Source organism: Palaemon carinicauda, chromosome 30 (assembly GCF_036898095.1).
Source record: "Palaemon carinicauda isolate YSFRI2023 chromosome 30, ASM3689809v2, whole genome shotgun sequence".
In the NCBI taxonomy this organism is placed as follows: domain Eukaryota; kingdom Metazoa; phylum Arthropoda; class Malacostraca; order Decapoda; family Palaemonidae; genus Palaemon; species Palaemon carinicauda.
This window is the reverse complement of record NC_090754.1, coordinates 90,660,076-90,683,572: the sequence shown is the minus strand read 5'-3', so window position 1 is coordinate 90,683,572 and position 23,497 is coordinate 90,660,076. Positions and strand designations below refer to the sequence as shown.

Genomic DNA, 23,497 nt, shown 5'->3' with positions numbered 1-23,497 from the left:
TGATGTTGTTTACATGGATCACTATACATATGGGGATTGTCTCACCAGATACTTCAGAACTTTTTGTTTCTCAGGACCTACTTGCCTGGGCATCATTTACATTAAGAAAAGTGCTTAATTAAAGCAGTCTCAACGAAAATGGCTTTCAACATTGAACTGTTTACCTATTTTCTGAAAGTCCTGGTGTGAGTAGTCTTCCTGCATAATAGTATAGCATTTGTATAAAAAAATAAATTTATGCCCAACATACACTTTAATATTCCTCCTTCTCCCATCTCCATATCCTCAAAGGCATAGTCCCTTCTGAGTTCCATTTAATTCTATTCGAAAGTCAGTAAACTGCTGCTTTTTCCATTAAAATAGCACAGTAATTATTAGCTTGTTTTCTAAGACATTCATTTAGGTACATTCATAATTCAAAACAACCAGAGGTTAAAAATTGAATGCTATAAAATATAGTAAATCCAGGGCTAAAGCAAGTTAAATGTAAGCTATAAATATAAAATTCTCTTTTCTGACTACTGCAATCTCATAAACTATAGTATACATAAAGAGAAACATTTTCTTCTTGGCACTGGCTCACATAATGGAAAATTTTTAAGGACTTGCAAATCTGATAAATCATTTTTGTAAACCAATACCCAAGCATTACAATCAAGTGGTTTGTAGTAGAGGACTTAACTTTAGGTGGTTGAGTAAGCTATGAGAAAATTTGATAATTCTGGCATTTACATGTATAGTTAATGATGCAATTAAAAGCAGGGGCAAAAGGAAATAGAAATAGGTTGGCTTCTTAGTTGTATGTTGTACTAACCATCCACTGGTATGCAAGTATTGTTTCCATAATATTAATTGAATTCCAGGGTTTTTATCAAAAACTTTGCTAAAGGAAAAAAATTAATTTCTGTGATTTTTCAAATTTTTATGACTAATTTACATGTCCCAATTTCATACAATTAATTTGCAAAGAATTAGTTTTCAGAATTTTAGATACTCAGTTCTTGACTACGGTATGCATGAATGTATGAGAGGTCACAGAGTCTATGGGACTGAGTTTCACCAAGTTAATCAAGAAAACAAAAACTTGAAAATTGATATAATGAATAATAGAAATTTTTTGCATCAATAAAGACTCCACTTTTTTATTAAAGGGGCTATTTTTCTTCGTCCACTAACATCTTTCTATTTAGGCTAACCACACTGACAGCTAAAGGTATTTACTATCATGTGCTAACCATGCATAAACTGGCCTAATGGAATAACCTATAATATATAGCAATTAGTAATTTGAATATTAAAAAAAAAAACACATACTGTATCTGGCAGCCTTGTATTAACATGAGTGCTAAATTGTATTGGAAAAGCATACTCTATTACTACCAGAGCAAATTAACATTTATGTGATGTAGCGAGGTGAAGGATGATGTCCAATACCAAGTGGCAAAGAACATTAAACATCGAGAAATGCGTCATAGAATTTTCCTTGAAATTAAAGGTTTCAAGAATTTTTTCCCTTAAAAGTTATTAAAACCTAAAAATTTAAAATAAAGCAGGCAATACCAATCTAATTGATACTGCTGAATGAAATACAGAGGAAAAAAATAGAACATAAATTTACCTTACCTATAACCGGTGCAACATTTCTGATACTTGGGAACTTCTAATAAAAAAGCTATTTTAATGAAATTTATTTCTATACTCACTTGATGTTCATACAGTATTGTCTCTTCCCCAGAACTACAGTTTAAATGACACTTACCCATAATATTTTTAAAAATCTTCCTTTTTCAATATTAAACTTACCCGATAATCATGTAGCTGTCAACTCCGTTGCCCGACAGAATTCTATGGAGGGATACGCCAGCTATCACAATACTAGAAGGGGGTGTATTTACCAGCGCCACCTGTGGCCAGGTACTCAAGTACTTCTTGTTGACACCTCCTCAATTATTCCTCTGTCGTGCTTCCGGCAAGACGTTCTGGGATACGCTTATGTTCTTGGAGTATTTTCACGACTTTGGTGAAGTATTTCTCTTTGATTTCGGCTGTCGCTTTACTGGAAACTTCTATATTAGCTTAGTTAGCTTTTGGAATTAATTTGATTAATTTTGGTGACGAGAGAGTATGAACTCTCGTTCACCTTTCAATGGCCGACCCTTCCCTTAGACGGAAGTGTTGGTGTCTAAGAGAGTATAGACTCTCTTTCTTAATTTTGCTTAACAAAAGTTATAGATTTATTTTATATCTCTCCGCCTCTTATAGGCCTCTTCGATTAACTTCCTTTTATTATAAACTCATTAAAATTAATTTTTATATTTGTTTATATTCGACCTTCCTAATAGTAGGCGGTCTTTTACCGAAGTTAATAAACTTTGAGCCCGTCATTTCGGTTTTACCTGTTAACATATTATGCTTTTTCCGCCACAGAGTTTGAAAGATTTTCTTTGACAGTCTCGTACTGTTTTCAAAGCTGAACTAACGTTTTGTTTTGTCTCTGCAGTTGTTGACGTTCAGAACGTTCAACTTGCACTCTATCGTTACGATAGAGAAAGAATGTTCACGGTTTCACGTTGCAGTAAGAGTAACCGTGTCTAGCGTTTTGTTCATTCTTTCTTAACTTAATGGTTTTGATCCTAATAAAGGAACTTTTCAGTTTTTTTCCTTTAACAATAATATGTTTTAACGATATATATGATTGGGCTCTTCTCTCAGGTTCTAAGTCAAGAGAGAGAGAGAGAGAGAGAGAGATAGAGACGGAGGGAGAAAGAGGATAAACGTTTCATTCAAGCCTGCCAGGCGTACGAGTAACGTCGTTATCGTTTTTTGCTCTTCTCCCTAGTCTCTTTAGGGGAAGAAACTAAACGTTTCTAGAGTGATCTAGTGTTTAGTCTCTTTCCAACCACTGAATTATCTTTCATTAGATTTTTCTGTTACATTGTAATTCTGTTTTCGCAATTACTAACTTTGAGAAAGTAGAATTGCGTATTTCAGGTACAAACCACTTAAAGTTTCGAGTTCAGTGAAATAAGTGCAAACAGAAATCAAAGTGATAAGTGATTAGTGCGTGAGGGTACTTTTGTGCGCGCCAGTCGTCCTCCCAGTCCGGGACCTCTTGCAAGCTCCCAAGCCCAGGGGAGAAGCAATGTCGAAGGGCATAAGGGTTCAGCAGGCCTTGATCGGCGCACAGAAGTATTCTCGGTGGTTGTGGGCGTGTCTTACCGAGACCGTCACTCCCACCCGCAGACGATTGAGCCCTTATTTTGCTCGTCTGCAGAAGAGATTAGGGGAGAAAATAAAGGCAGAGTAAAGCTGGTCTCAGGTCTCAAGACTTCTTAAACGTTAAGTCCAGACCTATGCCAGACGTACGAAGTTAAAGTTCACAACCCGAATGCAGTCATTGGGTTAGCTCTGACTCTCCTCAGTCATCAGTTGATTACACTCCGCCTAAGAGGAGTAAGGTTCTGCCACAACAGATCTCTGCTGTTAAGGCTTTACCTCAGCAGAACTTAGTGTCTGCCGACCCCAAGTTAACTCTACTGCAGTCCATACAGTCACAACTTTCGGTCTTGATGCGTGAGTGTCGGGCTGAGAGTGTTGCACCTCCTCCTCCGCCTACACTCCCTCCACCTGTTCTCGCTCCGCCTGTGCTCGCCCAGCCTGCACCTGCTCCGCCTGTGCTCGCCCAGCCTGCACCTGCTCCGCCTGGTCGCAGCACCTCCGCCTCCGCCTACACTCCCTCCTCCTACACTCGCTCCGCCTGATCACAGTACCATCTGCCAGGCGTATGATGTTGTGGACTCTACTACAGTCCATGCAAGCACAGCTTTCGGACTTGATGCGTGAGTGTCGGGCTGAGAGTGTTGCTCCTCCGCCTCCGCCTACACTCCCTCCACCTACACTCGCTCCGCCTGATCGCAGTACTACCTGCCAGCAGTTCCACCTGCCAGGCGTACGATGTTGAGACACGTGCTGAGTTTGCTGTTCCCTGTGGTGTTCAGCCTCCGCCTTTCTTAAGGCAACCTTTACATTGGGATCAGGAGGATTATACCTCTCTTCCTCCGCCTCCACTTGCTGCTCCACCAGTGATGCAACACTCGGTTGAGGTACAACAACCTCTCCCGTCCATGAGTCAGTTTCCTCAGCTCTTGCTGCAGCGAGCTCAACCCTCCATAAGGCAAGCACCACAACACCTTAGCCTTGCGCCTCAGGAGCCTCAGCTTGCGAGACATTTACCTTGTTCTGCGCAGCCTCTTCCTCATCGCGCTCCGCTCACACCACAGGAACTGGAACTTGCTACTCCGCTTCCGCCAACCGCTCAGCAAGCGCAACCCTTGGGTTCATCCACTCATGCTAGGAGTCAGCCTCCTCCACCCATGCGCCTTCCTTCTGCTTGTCTTTTATTCAGCCTTTGCAGACTGAGCCTCAGGTGTTCCCTCATCGGAGTCTTGAAGAGGAAACCACACTATTGTTGTTCCAGCTCATTCTGACTCTGCTGTTCAGCATACCATGGTTTAAACCCCATGCAAGCATGCATAAAGCACTCTAGCACTGGTCATGGAATTTCTGAGAAATGTTAAACGCCATGCACACGCTCTGCTTTCCTTTCAGCAGGCTCTGCTTACAGCAGGCTCTGCTTACTACATGCTCAGCATTCAGCATGCTCTGCATTCAGCATGCTCTGCATACAACATGCTCTGCATACAGCATGCTCTGCATTCAGCATGCTCTGCATTCAGCATGCTCTGCATACAACATGCTCTACATACAGCATGCTCTGCATACAGCATACTCTGCATACATCATGCTCTGCATACCTTACCGCATGCTTCTCAACACATCTTGGGTTGTTGCCAACTCACTAGACTGTCAAGCAGTTTCATAACGTTGCCTTCTAGTCTGCTGCTTTGCACCAGTGAACCCTCACTCAGAGAACTTAGCTTTTCTAGGATAAGGTCCCTGTAGATGAGAAAGTTCTTTTCTCCCTCCTTCTGATATTCCCTTGAGGACTCTGTCATTTGGAGGGAGCCTTTAGCTGCATAACCTCTTATGGACTTTTATTTAAGCATAACATGCTTACAGGGAAGGTAATGGTTACACTTCAGCCGCTAATCCCGTCTGTTACCACACCTGCTCCCATAGACCTTGAGCTGTGTTGCATGACATGCAGTCCAAGCTTAGTCCTTGTTAGAGGATTTTTTGTTTACGGAGTCAATGTGTCACGGGGAAGACGTTCAACAACCAACAGAAGGGACTTGTTGTGACGCAGTGCGGCAACCTCAGCAACCCGTTAAGGAGTTGTCTGTACGACCCAGACAGTCTAGACAGATTCGGGTTGTCACTGTACTTCCTCGCTTGCCCATGATTGACAGTTTACAGACTGTGCAGCAGTATCATGATCTTGTGTCCGGCTCCGTCAGACGACTGGCTTTTAAGAGCTCCCTCAAGTCGTCGCTGTCTGGAGATTTTCAAATGGACTATGGATCTGACCAAGGAACTGGGCCTCCTGGTCAATTTTGAGGAGTCTCAGCTCGTTCCATCCCAGACCATTGTCTCCTTGGGTATGGATCTTCAGAGTCGAGCTTTTCGGACTTGTCCGTCGGCCCCAAGGATCTTCCAAGCCCTAGAATGCATCCAGAGCATGCTGAGAAGGAACCGATGCTTAGTCAGGCAGTGGATGAGTCTAACAGGGACACTTTCATCGCTGGCCCTGTTCATCGAGTTAGGGAGACTCCACCTCCGCCCCCTTCAGTATCATCTAGCTGCTCACTGGATAAAGGACATGACGCTAGAGACGGGCTCAGTTCCTGTTTCCGAAGAGATGAGGTCTACTCTAACGTGGTGGAAGAACAGCATTCTTCTCAAGGAAGGTCTACCTTTGGCTGTTCAGACCTCCGACCACCGTCTCTTCTCGGACGCATCGGACACGGGCTGGGGTGCGACACTGGACGGACAGGAATGCTCGGGAACATGGAATCAGGAGCAAAGGACACTTCACATCTATTGCAAGGAGTTGTTGGCAGTTCATTTGGCCTTGATAAACTTCAAGTCCCTCCAGCTTAACAAGGTGGTGGAGGTGAACTCCGACTACACCACAGCCTTGACTTACATCTCCAAGCAGGGAGGGACTCATTCGAGGAAGTTGTTCGAGATCGCAAGGGACCTCCTCATTTGGTCAAAAGATCGAAAGCTCACGCTGGTAACGAGGCTCATTCAGGGCGATATGAATGTCATGGCAGATCGCCTCAGCCGGAAGGGTCAGGACTTCCCCACAGAGTGGACCCTTCACAAGAATGTTTGCAGCAGACTTTGGGCCCTGTGGGGTCAGCCAACCATAGATCTATTCGCTACCTCGATGACCAAGAGGCTCCTCTTGTATTGTTCTCCGATTCCAGACCCAGCAGCAGTTTGCGTGGATGCCTTTCTGCTGGATTGGTCCCATCTCAACCTGTATGCATTCCCGCCGTTCAAGATTGTCAACAGGGTACTTCAGAAGTTCGCCTCTCACAAAGGGACACGGCTGACGTTGGTTGCTCCCCTCTGGCCCGCGAGAGAATGGTTCACTGAGGTACTGCAATGGCTGGTCGACGTTCCCAGGACTCTTCCTCCTAGAGTGGACCTTCTGCGTCAATCTCACGTAAAGAAGGTACACCCAACCTCCACGCTCTTCGTCTGACTGCCTTCAGACTATCGAAAGACTCTCAAGAGCTAGAGGCTTTTCGAAGGAGGCAGCCAGAGCGATTGCCAGAGCAAGGACGACATCCACTCTCAGAGTCTATCAGTCTTAATGGGAAGTCTTCCGAAGCTGGTGCAAGGCCAATGCAGTTTTCCTCAACCAGTACCAATGTAACCCAGATTGCTGACTTCCTGTTACATCTAAGGAACGTAAGATCCCTATCAGCTCCTACGATCAAGGGTTACAGAAGTTTGTTGGCAGCGGTTTTCCGCCACAGAGGCTTGGATCTTTCCTCCAACAAAGATCTACAGGACCTACTTAGGTCTTTTGAGACCTCAAAGGAACGTCGGTTGTCCACTCCAGGCTGGAATCTAGACGTGGTCCTAAGGTTCCTAATGTCATCAGGATTTGAACCGCTCCAATCAGCCTCTTTTAAGGACCTCACATTAAAAACTCTTTTCCTCGTGTGCTTAGCAACAGGTAAAAGAGTAAGTGAGATCCACGCCTTCAGCAGGAACATAGGTTTCACATCTGAAACGGCTACATGTTCCTTGCAGCTCGGTTTTTTGGCTAAAAACGAGCTTCCTTCCCGTCCTTGGCCTAAGTCGTTCGAGATCCCAAGCCTGTCCAACATGGTGGGGAACGAACTGGAGAGAGTACTTTGCCCAGTTAGAGCTCTTAAGTACTATCTAAGAAGGTCAAAACCATTACGAGGACAATCAGAAGCCTTATGGTGTGCTATCAAGAAGCCTTCTCTACCAATGTCTAAGAACTCAGTTTCTTACTACATCAGGCTTCTGATTAGAGAAGCAAATTCTCATCTGAAGGAAGAAGACCTTGCTTTGCTGAAGGTAAGGACACATGAAGTGAGAGCTGTGGCTACTTCAGTGGCCTTCAAACAGAACCGTTCTCTGCAGAGTGTTATGGATGCAACCTATTGGAGAAACAAGTCAGTGTTCGCATCATTCTATCTCAAAGATGTCCAGTCTCTTTACGAGTACTGCTACACCCTGGGTCCATTCGTAGCAACGAATGCAGTAGTAGGCGAGGGCTCAGCCACTACATTCCCATAATCCCATAACTTTTTAACCTTTCTCTTGAATACTTTTTATGGGTTGTACGGTCGGCTAAGAAGCCTTCCACATCCTTGTTGATTTGGCGGGTGGTCAATTCTTTCTTGAGAAGCGCCAAGGTTAAAGGTTGTGATGAGGTCCTTTAGTATGGGTTGCAGCCCTGTATACTTTAGCACCTTTGAGTTGATTCAGCCTCCCAAGAGGAACGCTGCGCTCAGTAAGGAAGACGATCTTATTAAAGGCAGAGTAACGGTTCAAGTCGACTTCCTTACCAGGTACTTATTATTTCATTGTTATTGTGGATAACTGATTATATGAAATATGGGATACTTAGCTATCCTTTAATCTTGTACACTGGTTTTCACCCACCCCCCTGGGTGTGAATCAGCTACATGATTATCGGGTAAGTTTAATATTGAAAAATGTTATTTTTATTAATAAAATAAATTTTTGAATATACTTACCCGATAATCATGATTTAATCGACCCTCCCTTCCTCCCCATAGAGAACCAGTGGACCGAGGAATAATTGAGGAGGTGTCAACAAGAAGTACTTGAGTACCTGGCCACAGGTGGCGCTGGTAAATACACCCCCTTCTAGTATTGTGATAGCTGGCGTATCCCTCCATAGAATTCTGTCGGGCAACGGAGTTGACAGCTACATGATTATCGGGTAAGTATATTCAAAAATTTATTTTATTAATAAAAATAACATATTTTCTCTATCTTCAATTAATACACACCCTTCCCAAGGGATTGGAACTCTCTAGCAATAAGGGTGGAAAGCCCAGGTTGCGGACATTGCAATTTGTGTGGTATGGCTTCAAGCCAACAAGTGAAGGAGTCAGTTACGGTAAATAGGTAAGGATTTCCTTGTGATGTCGGTAGGGGACCTACTATGTTGACGTGAATGTGGCAAAACGACGCTGAGGTTGAGGGAAGGTGCCCATTCCTGTTAATCTAGTCTTTAATTTCAAAGCTGACATTATCCATCCTCTTGATACTATGAATTAGTAGGGAGGAGAATGGGCATGAATATGAACATCAAGTGAGTACCGTATACATATCTTCTCGGACAGTACCATCCTGTTCGTGATACTAGGTATGCAATTATTTCTAATACTCACACCTTCTCCATCATAAGGCTCAATATTACAGTCATTCTAATTGACAGTGATAACCATCTAATTATCTGAATTTAGAATTTTTTTTTATGAGGTACGATGATCAGATCGAGATTGTTTACTAAATCGCCCTTCAGGAAGAGGTCAGGTAATTGATTATCCTTACATTAATAAACACATCTCCATGTTAAAGAGGTCTTCCTTCGTAACAAAGTTAGGGAGTTAGAAGTAGCTTCTTTTAAAATTTAGTACGTCAAGATACTTTATAACATGTCTTAAACTGTTTATTAGGTTTTATGTCAGCAATAAGATTAAGTTAAGATTCTAAAGGCTGTACATTTTCCTGTCCTACAGGATAATTCATGTGAACATCAGCTGATTTCTTGATTTTTTTACGCTTTGAAAAGGAGGTAGCAGTGGGAAGCTCGCAGACGTATTGGATTTGTATTCCCTAGCACTCGGTTACATTATATACACGACTTAGTGACCGAGCTTATAAGCGAACTGTGAACACTGTTGTCCGAAACATGATGAAAATGATCCATATCAGTTGAAACTCCATTCACCTCTTCGGAATCATACAATATGCCACACCACCAATAATCACTTAAGTACTATGAGACTTTTTACTAACTCAGGGTGAGAAGTGCTTACTTTAGCAAGCGGAGAGGAATTAGGATCAGTCCAATGCGTTCATTTTCTGCCTCACAACCTAGTACAGTCTTATAGAGTGGCTAGAATTGTGGATTGCAATGGTTTAGCAACAAAAGGAACTAAAGTATGTAAAGATTTTGAGGGTCTGTGTGAGGCTTTCGAATCTGTAAAGTGCAGTGTACTTTCGGATCCCTTACTGAATGAAACGCGATTAATATTAGAATTAATATGGTGGGGGGGGGGGGGGTAAGGTTTGGCCATGATTTGGTAAGAACCAGAATTATCTAAATAAGGGAGGATTCATTGGCCTTCTAAAATTTAACAAAGGAAGCAAGTGATGTCTAGAACTTATGAAATGCGTCACTATCAAAAGATGGCTGATATTGCATGTTGTCTGAAGGCGGAGCCATGTCACAATCCACATGATCCCCATTATAATTAAATAGCCTAGTCTTCCCCAACTTCTCCTCTGACCTAACAGCAACACTTTTTTTTCTTCTTAGAACTGTTAACATGATTGGCAGCCCTTGAAATTACTTTTTCCTCAAATGTGCAGAGTGAAACACACTCTTCACAACGATTAATTAAATCAAAGTATTGCCCCGATGTGAACACAAAAGGAATATGGATCATGATCTCACAAATATATCATCTGCACATTCCAGGCAATAATTGCTGACTAAATTAGGAGAAGGCATATTTGAGTGCAATAAGTAATCAACTTAAGTGTGATTGTGGCCAGTAGATGAAGATAACTGAAAACTAGAGTAATAGCAGCAGAAACCTGGGGTTTTGACTCTTACGACTAGAGATTTCCATTTGATAGTTAAGAGGATGAATTCATTGAAATAAGAGAAACTGGGAAATCCAAAATTTTACGATTAAGTATTGATATAACAGTTTCTGGAGAAGAAGCAATATAAATGTCAGGGAAGTAATATATATGTATGTATATACAGTGTGTGTGTGCGTGTATATATATATATATATATATATATATATATATATATATATATATATATATATATATAATATATAATATATAAATATATATATATATATATATATATATATATATATATATATATATATATATATATATATATATATATATATACACACCCACTATATGCATATATATATATCAGTTAGGTACTTGATTACAGCATTGGTCCCAAGTCAAATCCCTAAGAAGTACTTCCTACAAAGGGTCTTATACATATACACCCACTATATGCATATATATATATCAGTTAGGTACTTGATTACAGCATTGGTCCCAAGTCAAATCCCTAAGAAGTACTTCCTACAAAGGGTTTTATACAACAAACTAGTTGTGCCTTTTTTTTTTTTTTTTTTTTTTTTTTCGCAGGAGCCCCAGCTGCCTTTTACTTTTCTTCTTTTTCCCTTTAGCTTCTTCCTACTTAGCTATCCACATTCAACTTTCACTTGCTCAAATTTCTATTCTTTGATAGAACAAATCCTTGAAACTGGTTGTGTAAGTCAGGAAATGGTGACAGTGCTCAAGTTAGAATACTTCATTACAAACACTTAAGAGAACCCATACCTCTACGAACATTAAACATCTTTGAACTGGTATTAGCATTTATACTGGGCAGAAGCAGTTATTTTTGGGATCCAAACTTTAGTAAGATTTTCTATGCAGGGTAATTATTAAACCTGGTTACCCAAATCTATGGTAATGAGGATGCATAGGGTTTTTGTTTCTTAAGCCAAAGAACATTTCAAGTAACAAGACTGAACAATTAACTTGCTATAGGTCCCTTCTACCCAAGTGGCGCTGATGATAATGAGGATATGGGGTCATATGTTGCTTTGAAAATATATATACTTGAGATAAGCTGAAACGAGAAAAACTTACTAGGCTCGGAGCACAGCGAAGGTGGTGGGAGATCTTGGCCTGGTTGCACAACAGAACGAAGAGTATGGGTTCCTCTCTCCAAACTTGAAAAATGGTAATCGGATCCTATACCTAAATCAGGGGACTCTCCTGAGGTTGTTCCTCCATCAACTTCATCATCTGGTTGTCGAGGTAAAATTGCTGCTTGATTTGTCAAAATGTTATTGTTAGATACACTGTAATGTCGACCTTGTTTGCTACTGGTTGTTGTAGTAGTAATTGTAGTAGTTGTGGTGTACAAGTTTTCTTTATCTTCACTCCAGTGTGTATTTAACCTTTTGGTGGCGTCACGTTTTCTACTGGCACTGGAAGCACGACGCTCTTTGACTTTTTCTTTTTCTAGGGAAGAAGGAGGTCCCAGAGAAGTCTGTCTTCTATTTCTGAGTTCACTTGCATCTTGAGACACTGGGCGGAAGAATTCTATACTCGTGACACTTACTGGAGATGCCAGGTCACCTGAATAAAAAAAAATAGCTGTATCAACTCTTGCATTCATCATCATCTTTAGCAGACAGCCATTTTCCATTCTCTCAACATGGCCAAACCACCTCAACACTTTCATATCCACTCTAGCTGCTAGCACATTTCTTACACCTGTTCTTACCCTCACTACTTCGTTCCTAATCCTATCTACTCGAGATACACCAGCCATACTCCTTGGACACTTCACCTCAAACACATTCAATTTCTGTTTCTCCGTCACTTTCATTCCCCACAACTCCGATCCATACATCACAGTTGGTACACTAAAACTTTAAGAAAATGAATTAATAACCGCAAATTGAGAACATGAGCATATCAAATACAATCTAATTTGGATACCGAGTGAGAAAAAGAGAGCGGGGTCTAAGAAATGTAATTGACACATTTTATTGTATTGTCTGTTAGTTCCTTTTATATTTTGAAAATTTCCATATTGTTCTGGCTTTCAGGGGTGAACAATGACATTTTTTGAATTCTAATGTTAATAATAATGAAATGGAAATTTTTTGATATTTTCAATTCAAGTCAGATACATTTGATAAAAAAAAAAAAAAACATACATTCAAGATACATTGTATGAATCCTTTTAGTGGCATGGCATTGAAAAGAAAAATAACATGATTAAAACTGAATTGCCAGTTTTATCTATCATCAAAATTTAACGTATGCCACTAAAATCATAGGTAACTGAATCATGTTCACGTATTGTAGAGCCTTGCTCCCTAGTAGATACCTGAATAATCTTTTAGATAAATAATTATCAAATATCTTATGAAGTTTTAAACTGCAACACTGAGACTACTGTATTAAAATAATTTGTACTAAATATAATAGTAATAAAAGTTTGAAACTGTACTTACAATCCTCGGCATGGGAAATTGATGGTGATTCAGTAGCTCTAAGTGCATCTAAGCGTAGCTGTAGGTTACTTGTAAGGCAACGTTCAGATTCAAGCTGTGCTGTCAACTGTTTAATTAGTGTCCTTTGCTCCAGTAAGCAATCATTTGAAGTGTCTTCTAACTTCTTTTTCTCCATTAATGATGATAATTGTTGCTCCTGTTGTTTCGATTTCAGTTGGAGTTCGACAAAGACTTGCTGCAAAGCGGCATAATCAGCCTGCAACCTAACCTTATCCTGTTCCACATCTATGGAGGTATTGGTCTGACTAGATTTCATGAGATCATGCCTTAGGTGGAACTTCTCTAATTGTCTCTTTAATTCTTGATTTTCACTCTCCAACTTCTGTACCTCCTCTTGTAGAGCAGTAACAGTACCGTGTAAAGAAAGTTTTTCTTTGTCTATACTATCATCATCTTGTTGGTCATCCTGTAACAAACGTGCTTGAGTAGATACTGATGCAAGCTTGGCTTGAAGACTGGCACGCTCTCCGACCAATGACAAACGCTCTTTATTAACATGCAGTAAACGAGCTTCTTGATTTTGTAACTCTAACTCAAGTTCTTTCACTTTACTGTCACTGTCTGGATTCTTAGCCATAGCCCTTTCTAAACTAAACACCTTTTCTATGTACTCTTTTATAATCTGTTCATTTTCTGTAATCTGAGAATTGCACTGCTGAAGTATGTTATCCTTTTCTTTGATTATTTGTTGAGCATTGCCAAGATCTAACTTAGCAAATGCAGTTTCTTTACGAGTGTCTTCTAACTGCTGGTGCAATTCTGTCACTTGGCTTTCATAGCTCTGAACTGTTAGTTGAAGTTTGTTGAACTGCTCTTGCTGTTCATGGATGATCTCTTGTGATCCTTGGAAGCGATCTCTGGCATCACGTACTTCCTCTTGGGCGGTCTATCAAGGGTAAAAATAAAAATTATTCTTTATTTTACAAGTGAAGTAGTTTTCCAATAACAGCATTCAATAATTTTCTATAGTCCATTTCTTTTACCGAGGCAGATTTGCACCGACTCGCAGCGGTGCCCTTTTAGCTCGGAAAATTTTCCTGATCGCTGATTGGTTAGAATTATCTCGTCCAACCAATCAGCGATCAGAAAACTTTTCCGAGCTAAAAGGGCACCGCTGCGAGTCGGTGCAAATTTTCATCGCTAAAAGAAATTGACTATAGTGTAATAAACTCTGATTAAAATCTAGTAATTACCAACAAAATCTTTACCTATTATGATAAAACTACAAAAACCTACAATAAGTATTCCTACTGATCCCCTAAGAATTATCACACGTTTTCAGAAATAGGAAACTCTATACTGTAAACAGGGAAACTTCCATGCAGTGTTTATTTCGTGATTTTTCAACGTTATTTGATTTTGCGCAATTTTAAATTCATGATTTTCAAATGTCCCATTAAGAATTAAATTCCTTGTTCCTAACATTGTGATGTTTTGTTATTAAGCATTAACCTGTTTAAACATATCACAGCCTATAGACATTTACATTCATTTCAAAGTGCAACAGGCATTATTATTAGTCTTGTAAAACCACTGCTAATTTAGCCATTGTAATAATAATTACTGTCATTTTTCTGTTACGAATTATTTACAAGATATTCAGATACTTCTTGATCTTAGTGATCATGTAAATTCTATAACAAACGAGTGATTATGATGATTTACATGTGTACTTCAACTGACAGAATTTTTGTGCTTGAAATTTTAGTGTGTGAATAATAAATATGTCAATATTACATTTTGCTTCATTCTAATATGTTGTAGTAGAAAACCGATTTGTAAATGTGTATCTTCTGCATAATCAGATTATTTTGACAAGGTTGTCATCTATTTTGGTTAGGGTTCGTTTGTTGTCCATTATTTTTTGTGGGCATGTTGGTCAAATTCCCTGAAATAGTTGTGTTAGTTTATTTTCCCGTTAAAACCCTTACCGTCAAAATAAAACTGCTGTGAAAATTTCCCGATTTACGGTACATATTACAGTATTTTATAATTTCATAAAATTTTTATAAATCATTAGTTTTGCGTAACAAAGTTCTTCAAAATGATTGGTTGCACAAGACTATAATTTACTAATTTTGAACTATCCAATCATAAAGTACATATGAAAAATATCACTGAAAATATAAATCTGTGATTTTAATTTAAAAGGATAACTATTTTACCTGCAATGCAGCTGTGAGATGATGGAATCGAGCTTCATCCTGAGGATGAGCTGTCAAAGCTGCTTCCAACTGGTCTCTGAGGTGATCATTGTTAGATATTGCTTCCTCTAGTTTCAAGCGCAATGCACGTATTTCTTCCATCAACGGCGCTGGTACGGTAAAGACAGGTAATGGGGGGGTAACTGAAGAATCTTCTGCTCCTACAGATGCATCAGCTGTCTCTCCTTTATGAGTTTCAACACTCTTATCACTTGTCTTTGGCCTTTGATGGTGATCATTATCTTGGGATGCCATTTGTTGGCTTAAGGTCTGATATATGTTTAACTCTGCTCTCAGTGTATCATTTAATTGCTCTACAGCACGCAACTTAGTAGACACTCTGCGTAACTCTGCAATATCAGAACGCCTCTTTGGTGTTTTTCCAGGTGTAGAGGATGGATTAGCAGTACATGTTGTGGTATCGTCTTGTGCTGCATCGCCGTCAGATTCGGAGGTAATTGCAGCTGATGCTCTTTGCTGTCTAGATCTGGATAATGCTCTGTCGGGAGCTCCTCCGAGAGTACATGCATCAAGCCCTATTCTTGCCAAGGACACATTTCTGTCAGGTTCACTCCAAGCTTCACTTTCTGATGGTGACACTGGAGCCCATGGCTGCTCAGGTACAATGCATCCAGCAGCTGCATTTCCATTCTCCCCCCATGATCTTGGTCGATCCAAACGACTGCGTTCGCTAGGTGTTGTGAGTTGCTGGAAATATCCTGGATGACCGCTGTATGCCTTGATAGCAGCATCGGTAGAATATGCACTTTTTACAGCACTCAAACTGCTTCGATCAGATGTGTGACAAATCTCCATTTCCCTGATACCAGGTGGCATATCTTCACACTCACTGTCTTGTAGGAGGTGAAGAGGAGGCGGAGGCAAAGTGTCAGAACACGTACTTGGAGAATTACGGAGAAGTTCTTGACTGCTGGAGTCGTGAGCATGCACTGTTGTTTGAGGGGATGATGCATGAACAGTGCTTTGCGAAGAAGCCGCAAGAGGATTGATACTACTCTGCCAAGATCCATGTAGATTACTTTGTACACTTCCTTGATCAGGATCAGCATGAGATACCATAAGCTGGAGATCTCTGCTACGAACTTCATCTTGCAATCGACCGACCTGTCCCCTAAGTTCACCAATAACACCTGCTTGCTGTTCAACCTGTCTGGTTCTTTCTGCTAACTGTTCACTAAGAGCACAAACATTTTCAGCTATGGCATCAATTTCCCTAGTCTTCTGATCTATTTGGGTGTTTAGTTGAGTTGCCAAAGCTTGGACTGCTGGATCATGGGAATCTTCCGGAGGTAAAATGCTATCATCAGGAAGGCTTGCTATAGCCTCATGACTGCTTGCTCCCAAAGGATCATGCGTTTCCGAAAGGCTGTCCTCCCGGTGTAAACTCCAAGATGACACTGAACTTACGGAACTAGATAGGAGAGTATCATCACCATGATCAATAGATTCCATACCAATCATCAAAGACTGTGATAAGGACCGAGAAAGAGCTCTTGACTCGTTGAGAGTTTTATGTAATGAAGCAAGTTGTTTTGGCGAGAGCTGACTCAAATTGATCAAACCTTTCTCATCCATTTCCAGAATCCTTTCCAAAAAGTCTGCTAGTTCCTCAAGCCTTGTCCTAAGAAGATCACAGGCATTGTGGGAGTCAGCCAGTCGCTTTCTGAGTGATGCTATTTCTTGCTTATGCCTCTTCAAAGTTTCATGATACTTTCGAGCACTCACTTCAGTTAATTGTTTATTGATCTTTTTCTTAGCACTGTGCAGCTCATTACGTAGGGTTTGTACTTGAACCTGGAAATCACACACAACTTCACCATGTTTCTGTTCTTTTTGAACATTTTCTTCTTTGCTTTCTTCTAACTGTTTCCTAACACAATTTATTTGTTCGTGTAACTCATTAGCTTTAGCAGCATCAGTTGTTTTGCTAACTTGCTCGTGCCATTTTTGAAGGTTTGATAATTTATCATTTAAGATGGTCCTTTCCAGCCGAAGTGCCTGAGCTTCACTCCTGATTTTACTCATTTCTTGATAAAGCATTTGCACAGATGCATAACTATCATCTGCAAGGTTAAGATGTAATGGGCGACTGACATTAACAACATCAGCACCCCCTGAATTTGCAATTACCGTCAAGTGAGTTGCATTCTTTGGCTGATCACCTGTTGGGATCGTTACAACCTGAGAGTTGTTTGGATATGTCCAAATTACTTTTGGGGTGTCTGCAACTGCTTCATTTTCTTCAGTGCCCAATCTAGTCTTCAAGTTTCTGACTTCTTTATTTTTGGATTCTAATTCACCCCTCATTGATTCAACTTGTTGTTGACGATCGGCTGTTAGTGCAGTGAGCTTTTCCTGCAGTTTTTCAACCTCCTTGTTTCTTTCCCAGAGTTCATGGTTGACAAGATCTTGCATGTCTGCATTTTTCTTTCTCAGTTCATCCTGAAGACCCTCTAACTCTGCCTTCTTTTCTTTTAACATTTCTTTAGCAGAGGCAAGTTCACCCTTCAATTCTTGCACAAGATCTTGGTTAGAACGAAGCTGGCCCTCTCGGTTAGATACATCTCCATGCAATGCTTGCAGCTGTATTTCTAACTGAGCAACTTGTTGAGCCTGCTCTTGTAAGCGGGATTCGCGCTCTTCTACTTCCTTGTTGCGCTTCTCTTTTTCTCCTTCAAGAGATTTGGTTAATTCATCTAGTTTATCTTGAAGATTTTTAATTCTGGTTTCTGCTTCTGAAAGCGCATGCTTGTGGTCTGCTCGCATTGCCAAAACCTCATTCTTCCTCGATTCTAATTCTGCCCACAAACGCTGAGGAAAATAAAAAATTATTAGACTATTTATAAAATCATCAGTTAAATTTATCTAATGATTAACAATCGTGCTTAATATACTTACATGTAAATGTAATTAACTAGATCGGCTCCATATTTCAAAGAACAGTATTGTAAATCCAAAAATCCTTTCACAGTATACAAATACTGTACTGCACTGCACATCTTTTACAACTCACTTTAACTACTTTGTACATCAGTCATCTTTGACATACAATTAATTATAAGTGCAGAGAAATATACTGAAGGGCTGTAAATTTTTTTATGTATTTAAAAAGCAAATCTTGTGAACCCAAGGTGAAATATATGAAAATGGTCATGACAATAGATTTTTATTGAAATTTAGAGGGATTCACATGCTATGCAAGTTCCAAATTTTATTATAAAAATTTTAATTAAAAAAGGAATACAAAAAATAGGTCTGGTTTATTTGCTACTGTACTAAAATTTGATTAAAACATTAAAGATAAAAGCAAATTACACAAGATTATCAATTATTTTACGCTGTAAGTGCCATGCAAAAGCTGTTGACGTAAGCTATGATGAAGAGTGACTACATCGATATTTTGGGAAACAAATGTATTCCTTGAGGGGCTCCCCCGCTGTTCATAGTGCATCTGCAAGTGCTCAGTGCTTGGATGGCAGTAATAAGAGGTACTCAGAGTACACTGTTCTCGAGGCGAGCCACTGACTGAAATGTTGCGGGTTGGAGGCGTACTGTATGTTACAGGAAGACTTACAGGTAGAGGTACTTTCCTTTGGTGACATTCATAACATATAGGAGGACAAACATGGCAATCAACATTGCAAAGGTGATGTGGCAGATCATATTTTACCTCATTTTCTTCCTCTGCCATTTCTTTAACTCCATCTTCACCTCCACTGGTCTCAGCTTCCCACTTGGCTTTATTCAACATATCCAAAGCCTCTTTTAGTTCGGCAACTAAATCGCGTATCTTCTTCTCCTTGCGTTTTACTTCCTTTTTCAGACTGGCTATTTCTTTATCCCTTGCTTCGACCTCTTCTGCAAATGCCTGTGAGGAATGTGAAATTACATTAAAACGATGAGATGCTTTATGAATCTACAATGGTGTTCAATGCCATTCCATTATCGAGATGTTCCAAAATCTCCTACATTAAATAAAGAAAAAGAACAAGTGGTAGTTATTACAGTATTGTAAAGTAAAGAAAATCAAAAGTGATTGATAGCTTTGTTTTTAAGTACAGTATTCAATAGGAATAGAGCCTATGCTGTTTGTTAAACCTGAGAATTTAAGAATTTGAAAATCAGTTTATCAAAAAAATTGGGCTACTGTATATTAATATTATATATATATATATATATATATATATATATATATATATATATATATATATATATATATATATATATATATATATATATATATATATATATATATATATATATATAAATAAATAAATAAAAAATGATATTTTAATTATAAAATAAATTTTTGAATATACTTACCCGGTGAATATATAATAGCTGCAACTCTGTTGCTCGACAGACACATACATAAAAAACTCGCGAGCGATCGCTATGCAGGTTGCGGGTGTGCCCACCAGCGCCAACTGTCGGCCAGATACCACTCTCGGATGTAAACAAAACCTTCAATTTCTTCTCATCCCACTGTGTCTCTATTGGGGAGGAAGGGAGGGTCATTTAATTTATATATTCACCGGGTAAGTATATTCAAAAATTTATTTTATAATTAAAATATCATTTTTAAATATTTAACTTAGCCGGTGAATATATAATAGCTGATTCACACCCAAGGAGGTGGGTAGAGACCAGAATTAATTATGTTTACAGCGTATAAGCTAAGAGTTTTTTCATTTTGGCAGTTATCAATATAACAAAACCAAAATAAATAGGTACCTGGTGAGGAAGTTGACTTAGACGATTACTCTGCCTTGTAAGTCTGTCTTCCTCACGGAGCCCAGCAATCCTCTTAGGATGCTGACAGACTCCCAGGAGCTGAAGTATCAAGGGATGCAACCCATACAACAGGACCTCATCAAACCCCTAATCTGGGCGCTCTCAAGAAATGACTTTGACCACCCGCCAAATCAATCAGGATGCGAAAGGCTTCTTAGCCTTCCGAACAACCCATAAAACAATATTAAAAACATTTCAAGAAACAGATTAAAAGGATATTGGAATTAGGGAAGTGTAGTGGTAGAACCCTCACCCACTACTGCACTCGCTGCAACGAATGGACCCAGTGTGTAGCAGTCCTCGTAAAGAGTCTGGACATCTTTTAAGTAAAATGACGCGAACACTGACTTGTTTCTCCAAGAAGTCGCGTCCATAATACTTTGCAGAGATTTATTTTGCTTGAAGGCCACGGAGGTTGCTATATCTCTAACTTCGTGCGTCTTAACCTTAAGCAAACATCGGTCTTTCTCATTCAAGTGAGAATGAGCTTCTCGTATTAAAAAAATCTGATAAAATATGACAAAGAATTCTTTGACATAGGCAATGAAGGTTTCTTAACTGAGCACCATAATGCCTCAGATTTCCCTCGTAATGACTTAGTACGAGCTAAATCGAACTTAAGAGCTCTAACAGGACATAATACTCTTTCCAGTTCGTTGCCTACGATCTCTGATAAGCAAGGAATATCAAAAGATTTAGGCCAAGGACGAGAAGGCAGTTCATTTTTGGCCAGGAAACCAAGTTGAAGTGAACAAGTGGCTTTTTTCTGTAGAAAAGCCGATGTTCTTACTGAAGGCATGAAGTTCACTGACCCTTTTAGCCGAAGCCAAGCACACTAGGAAAAGTGTCTTGAGGGTGAGATCCTTCAGGGAGGCTGAATGTAATGGCTCAAACCTGTCTGACATGAGGAACCTTAGGACCACGTCTAAGTTCCATCCAGGAGTTGCCAAACGACGTTCCTTAGAGGTCTCGAAAGACTTAAGGAGATCTTGGAGATCTTTATTGTTGGAAAGATCTAAGCCTCTATGTCGAAAGACCGAAGCCAACATGCTCCTGTAGCCCTTAATCGTGGGAGCTGAAAGGGAGCGAACCTTTCTCAGATGTAAAAGAAAATCTGCGATTTGGGCTACAGAGGTACTGGACGAGGACACAGATGCTGACTTGCACCAGTCTCGAAAGACTTCCCACTTCGACTGGTATACTCTAATGGTAGAAGCTCTCCTAGCTCTTGCAATCGCACTGACTGCCTCCTTCGAAAAACCTCTAGCTCTTGAGAGTCTTTCGATAGTGTGAAGGAAGTCAGACGAAGAGCGGGGAGGCTTTGATGGACATTCTTTACGTGGGGCTGACGTAACAGATCTACCCTTAGAGGAAGACTTCTTGGAAAGTCTACCAGCCATTGAAGTACCTCGGTGAACCACTCTCTCGCGGGCCAGAGGGTAGCAACCAACGTCAACCTTGTCCCTCCGTGAGAGGCGAACTTCTGCAGTACCTTGTTGACTATCTTGAATGGTGGGAATGCATACAAGTCCATAAAAGACCAATCCAGTAGAAACGCGTCTATGTAGATTGCTTCTGTATCTAGGACTGGAGAGCAAAAGATTGGAAACCTTTTGGTCAACGAGGAGGCAAAGAGGTCTATGGTTGGTTGACCCCAAGAAGCCCAAAGACTCTTGCCCACGTCCTTGTGGAGGGTCCATTCCGTGGGTATCACCTGACCCCTCCGACTGAGACAGTCTGCCAAGACGTTCAAGTCCCCCTGGATGAATCTCGTCAACAGGGAGATGCCTCGAATTCTAGACCATAAGAGAAGGTCCCTTGCGATCTCGAGCAGCGTGAAGGAGTGTGTGCCTCCTTGCTTGGAGATGTAAGCCAAAGTTGTGGTGTTGTCTGAGTTGACCTCTACCACTTAGTTTCGAAGACGCTTCCTAATATCATCAAGGCCAAGTGGACTGCTAATAGCTCCTTGCCGTTGATGTGCATGCTCTTCTGACTTGAGGTCCACAGACCAGCGCATTCCCGACCGTCCAGGGTCGCACCCAACCCAAACCCGACGCGTCTGAGGACAACACGTGGTTTGGGTTCTTGACTGCTAGGGATAGTCCCTCTCTCATACTGATATTGCTGTCCCACCATTTCAGGCATGCCTTTATTGGTTCGGAGACTGGGAATGATACCGTCTCTAATGTCTTGTCCTAGTTCCAGTGAGAGGCTAGATGGAACCGGAGAGGCAGAAGGGGTAGTCTCCCTAGTGAGACAAACTGCTCCAGGGATGAGAGAGTCCCTACGAGACTGTTCCAACTCCTGACTGAATAAACGTTTTCTTTTCAGCATTAGTTGGACTTCGAGCAGGGCTTGACTGCGAATCTCCATCCCCAAAAATAGAATAATCTGGGATGGGATCAGTTGGGACTTTTGGGTTGACCACAAGTCCCAACTCCCTGGCCAGACTCAACGTCCAATGTAGATCCTGCAGACAGAGAAGGCTGGACGATGCTCTGAGAAGCCAGTCGTCCAAGTACAGGGAGGCTCGGATCCCCGATAGCTCAAAACTGGTACCCCACATTCCTGTAAACAAACCTCAGAAACGGTTGGGAATCCGGGTGTATAGGAATGTGGAAGTATGCCTCCTGAAGGTCGAGAGAGACCATCCAGTCGCCTTCCATAAATGCTGTCAAGACAGCCTGGAAGACTTCATCGTGAAGTTTGTCTTGACAATGAACACATTGAGCGCACTTGCCTCTTACGTACTCCTGCAGTGAACATGGCTGCCAAATCATGGAGCCATCCCTGAGGGACTTGTTCCTGCAGAGAACGTGGCTGTCAGATCATTGGAGCCATCCCTGAAAGCCTTGTTTATGCATGACATAATTGTACAGCAAAACTTCAAAGGCTCGAAAACAGCTGTGAAGTTGACCTGTAAAATCTTGGAGCGTCTCATGGCCAGGCAGGCGCCAGGGAGAGTCTATGAGGTTTGAGAAGTCTATCTGGGCAGAGGCAGGAACTCCCAAGCCGAGAACTTCTCTCGTGTCATATCAGACTCTCGCTCTATAAGCCAGTTTAAAAGAAGGGAAAGCAAAGGCTATATCCCCCAAACTCTTCCTGGTGATAAACCAGTCGCCTAGCAAACGTAAAGCTCTCTAGGAGAGCGAGAGAGCACTAGCTTATAAAACAACGGCTTCGAAGTAGCTAGGCCTAGTGTAAGCTCTGATGTTTAGGCGAACGAGGAGCAGCAGTTACAAAAAGATCCGGACAAAGATCCTTAAAAATCAGCATGATTTATTTAAAGTCCATAGAGGGCTAATCAGCTTTAGGCTCCTCTCCGTCTGACAGAGTCCTCACGGGAATATCAGTAGGAGGGGGAACAGCAACTTCCTCATCTGAAGGAACCTTGTCCGATAATAGCTGAGTCTCAAGCAAGGGAGAGTCCTACCGTGGTGGCAATGCTTTACAAGCAGAGTCCACACGCACTGGTGCATTAGTAGCGGACCAGGACGCAACGTCATGTAACTGCTTGACAGTCTGTGAACTGTCAACAACAACAGGTGCGAGAGACCAGGACGCAACGTCATGTAACTGCTCGACAGTCTGTGAACTGTCAACAACAACAGGTGCGTGAGGACGCACAGC

At 40.9% G+C, this 23,497-nt stretch overlaps 1 protein-coding gene across 6 annotated transcripts in view; it reads right to left on the bottom strand.

Annotated features, from left to right (window-relative positions):
• Positions 1-23,497, bottom strand: part of LOC137623347 (CDK5 regulatory subunit-associated protein 2-like) — a 253,969-nt gene that overhangs the window by 7,295 nt on the left and 223,177 nt on the right. For all 6 annotated transcript variants that reach the window (XM_068354164.1, XM_068354165.1, XM_068354166.1 and 3 more), the window contains 4 exons: positions 18,744-18,941; positions 15,014-17,884; positions 12,789-13,734; positions 11,407-11,901 (listed from right to left, as the gene is read on the bottom strand). In XM_068354164.1, the coding sequence (XP_068210265.1) occupies positions 11,407-11,901; positions 12,789-13,734; positions 15,014-17,884; positions 18,744-18,941 (4,510 nt within the window). The remainder of the gene's footprint in view (positions 1-11,406; positions 11,902-12,788; positions 13,735-15,013; positions 17,885-18,743; positions 18,942-23,497) is intronic.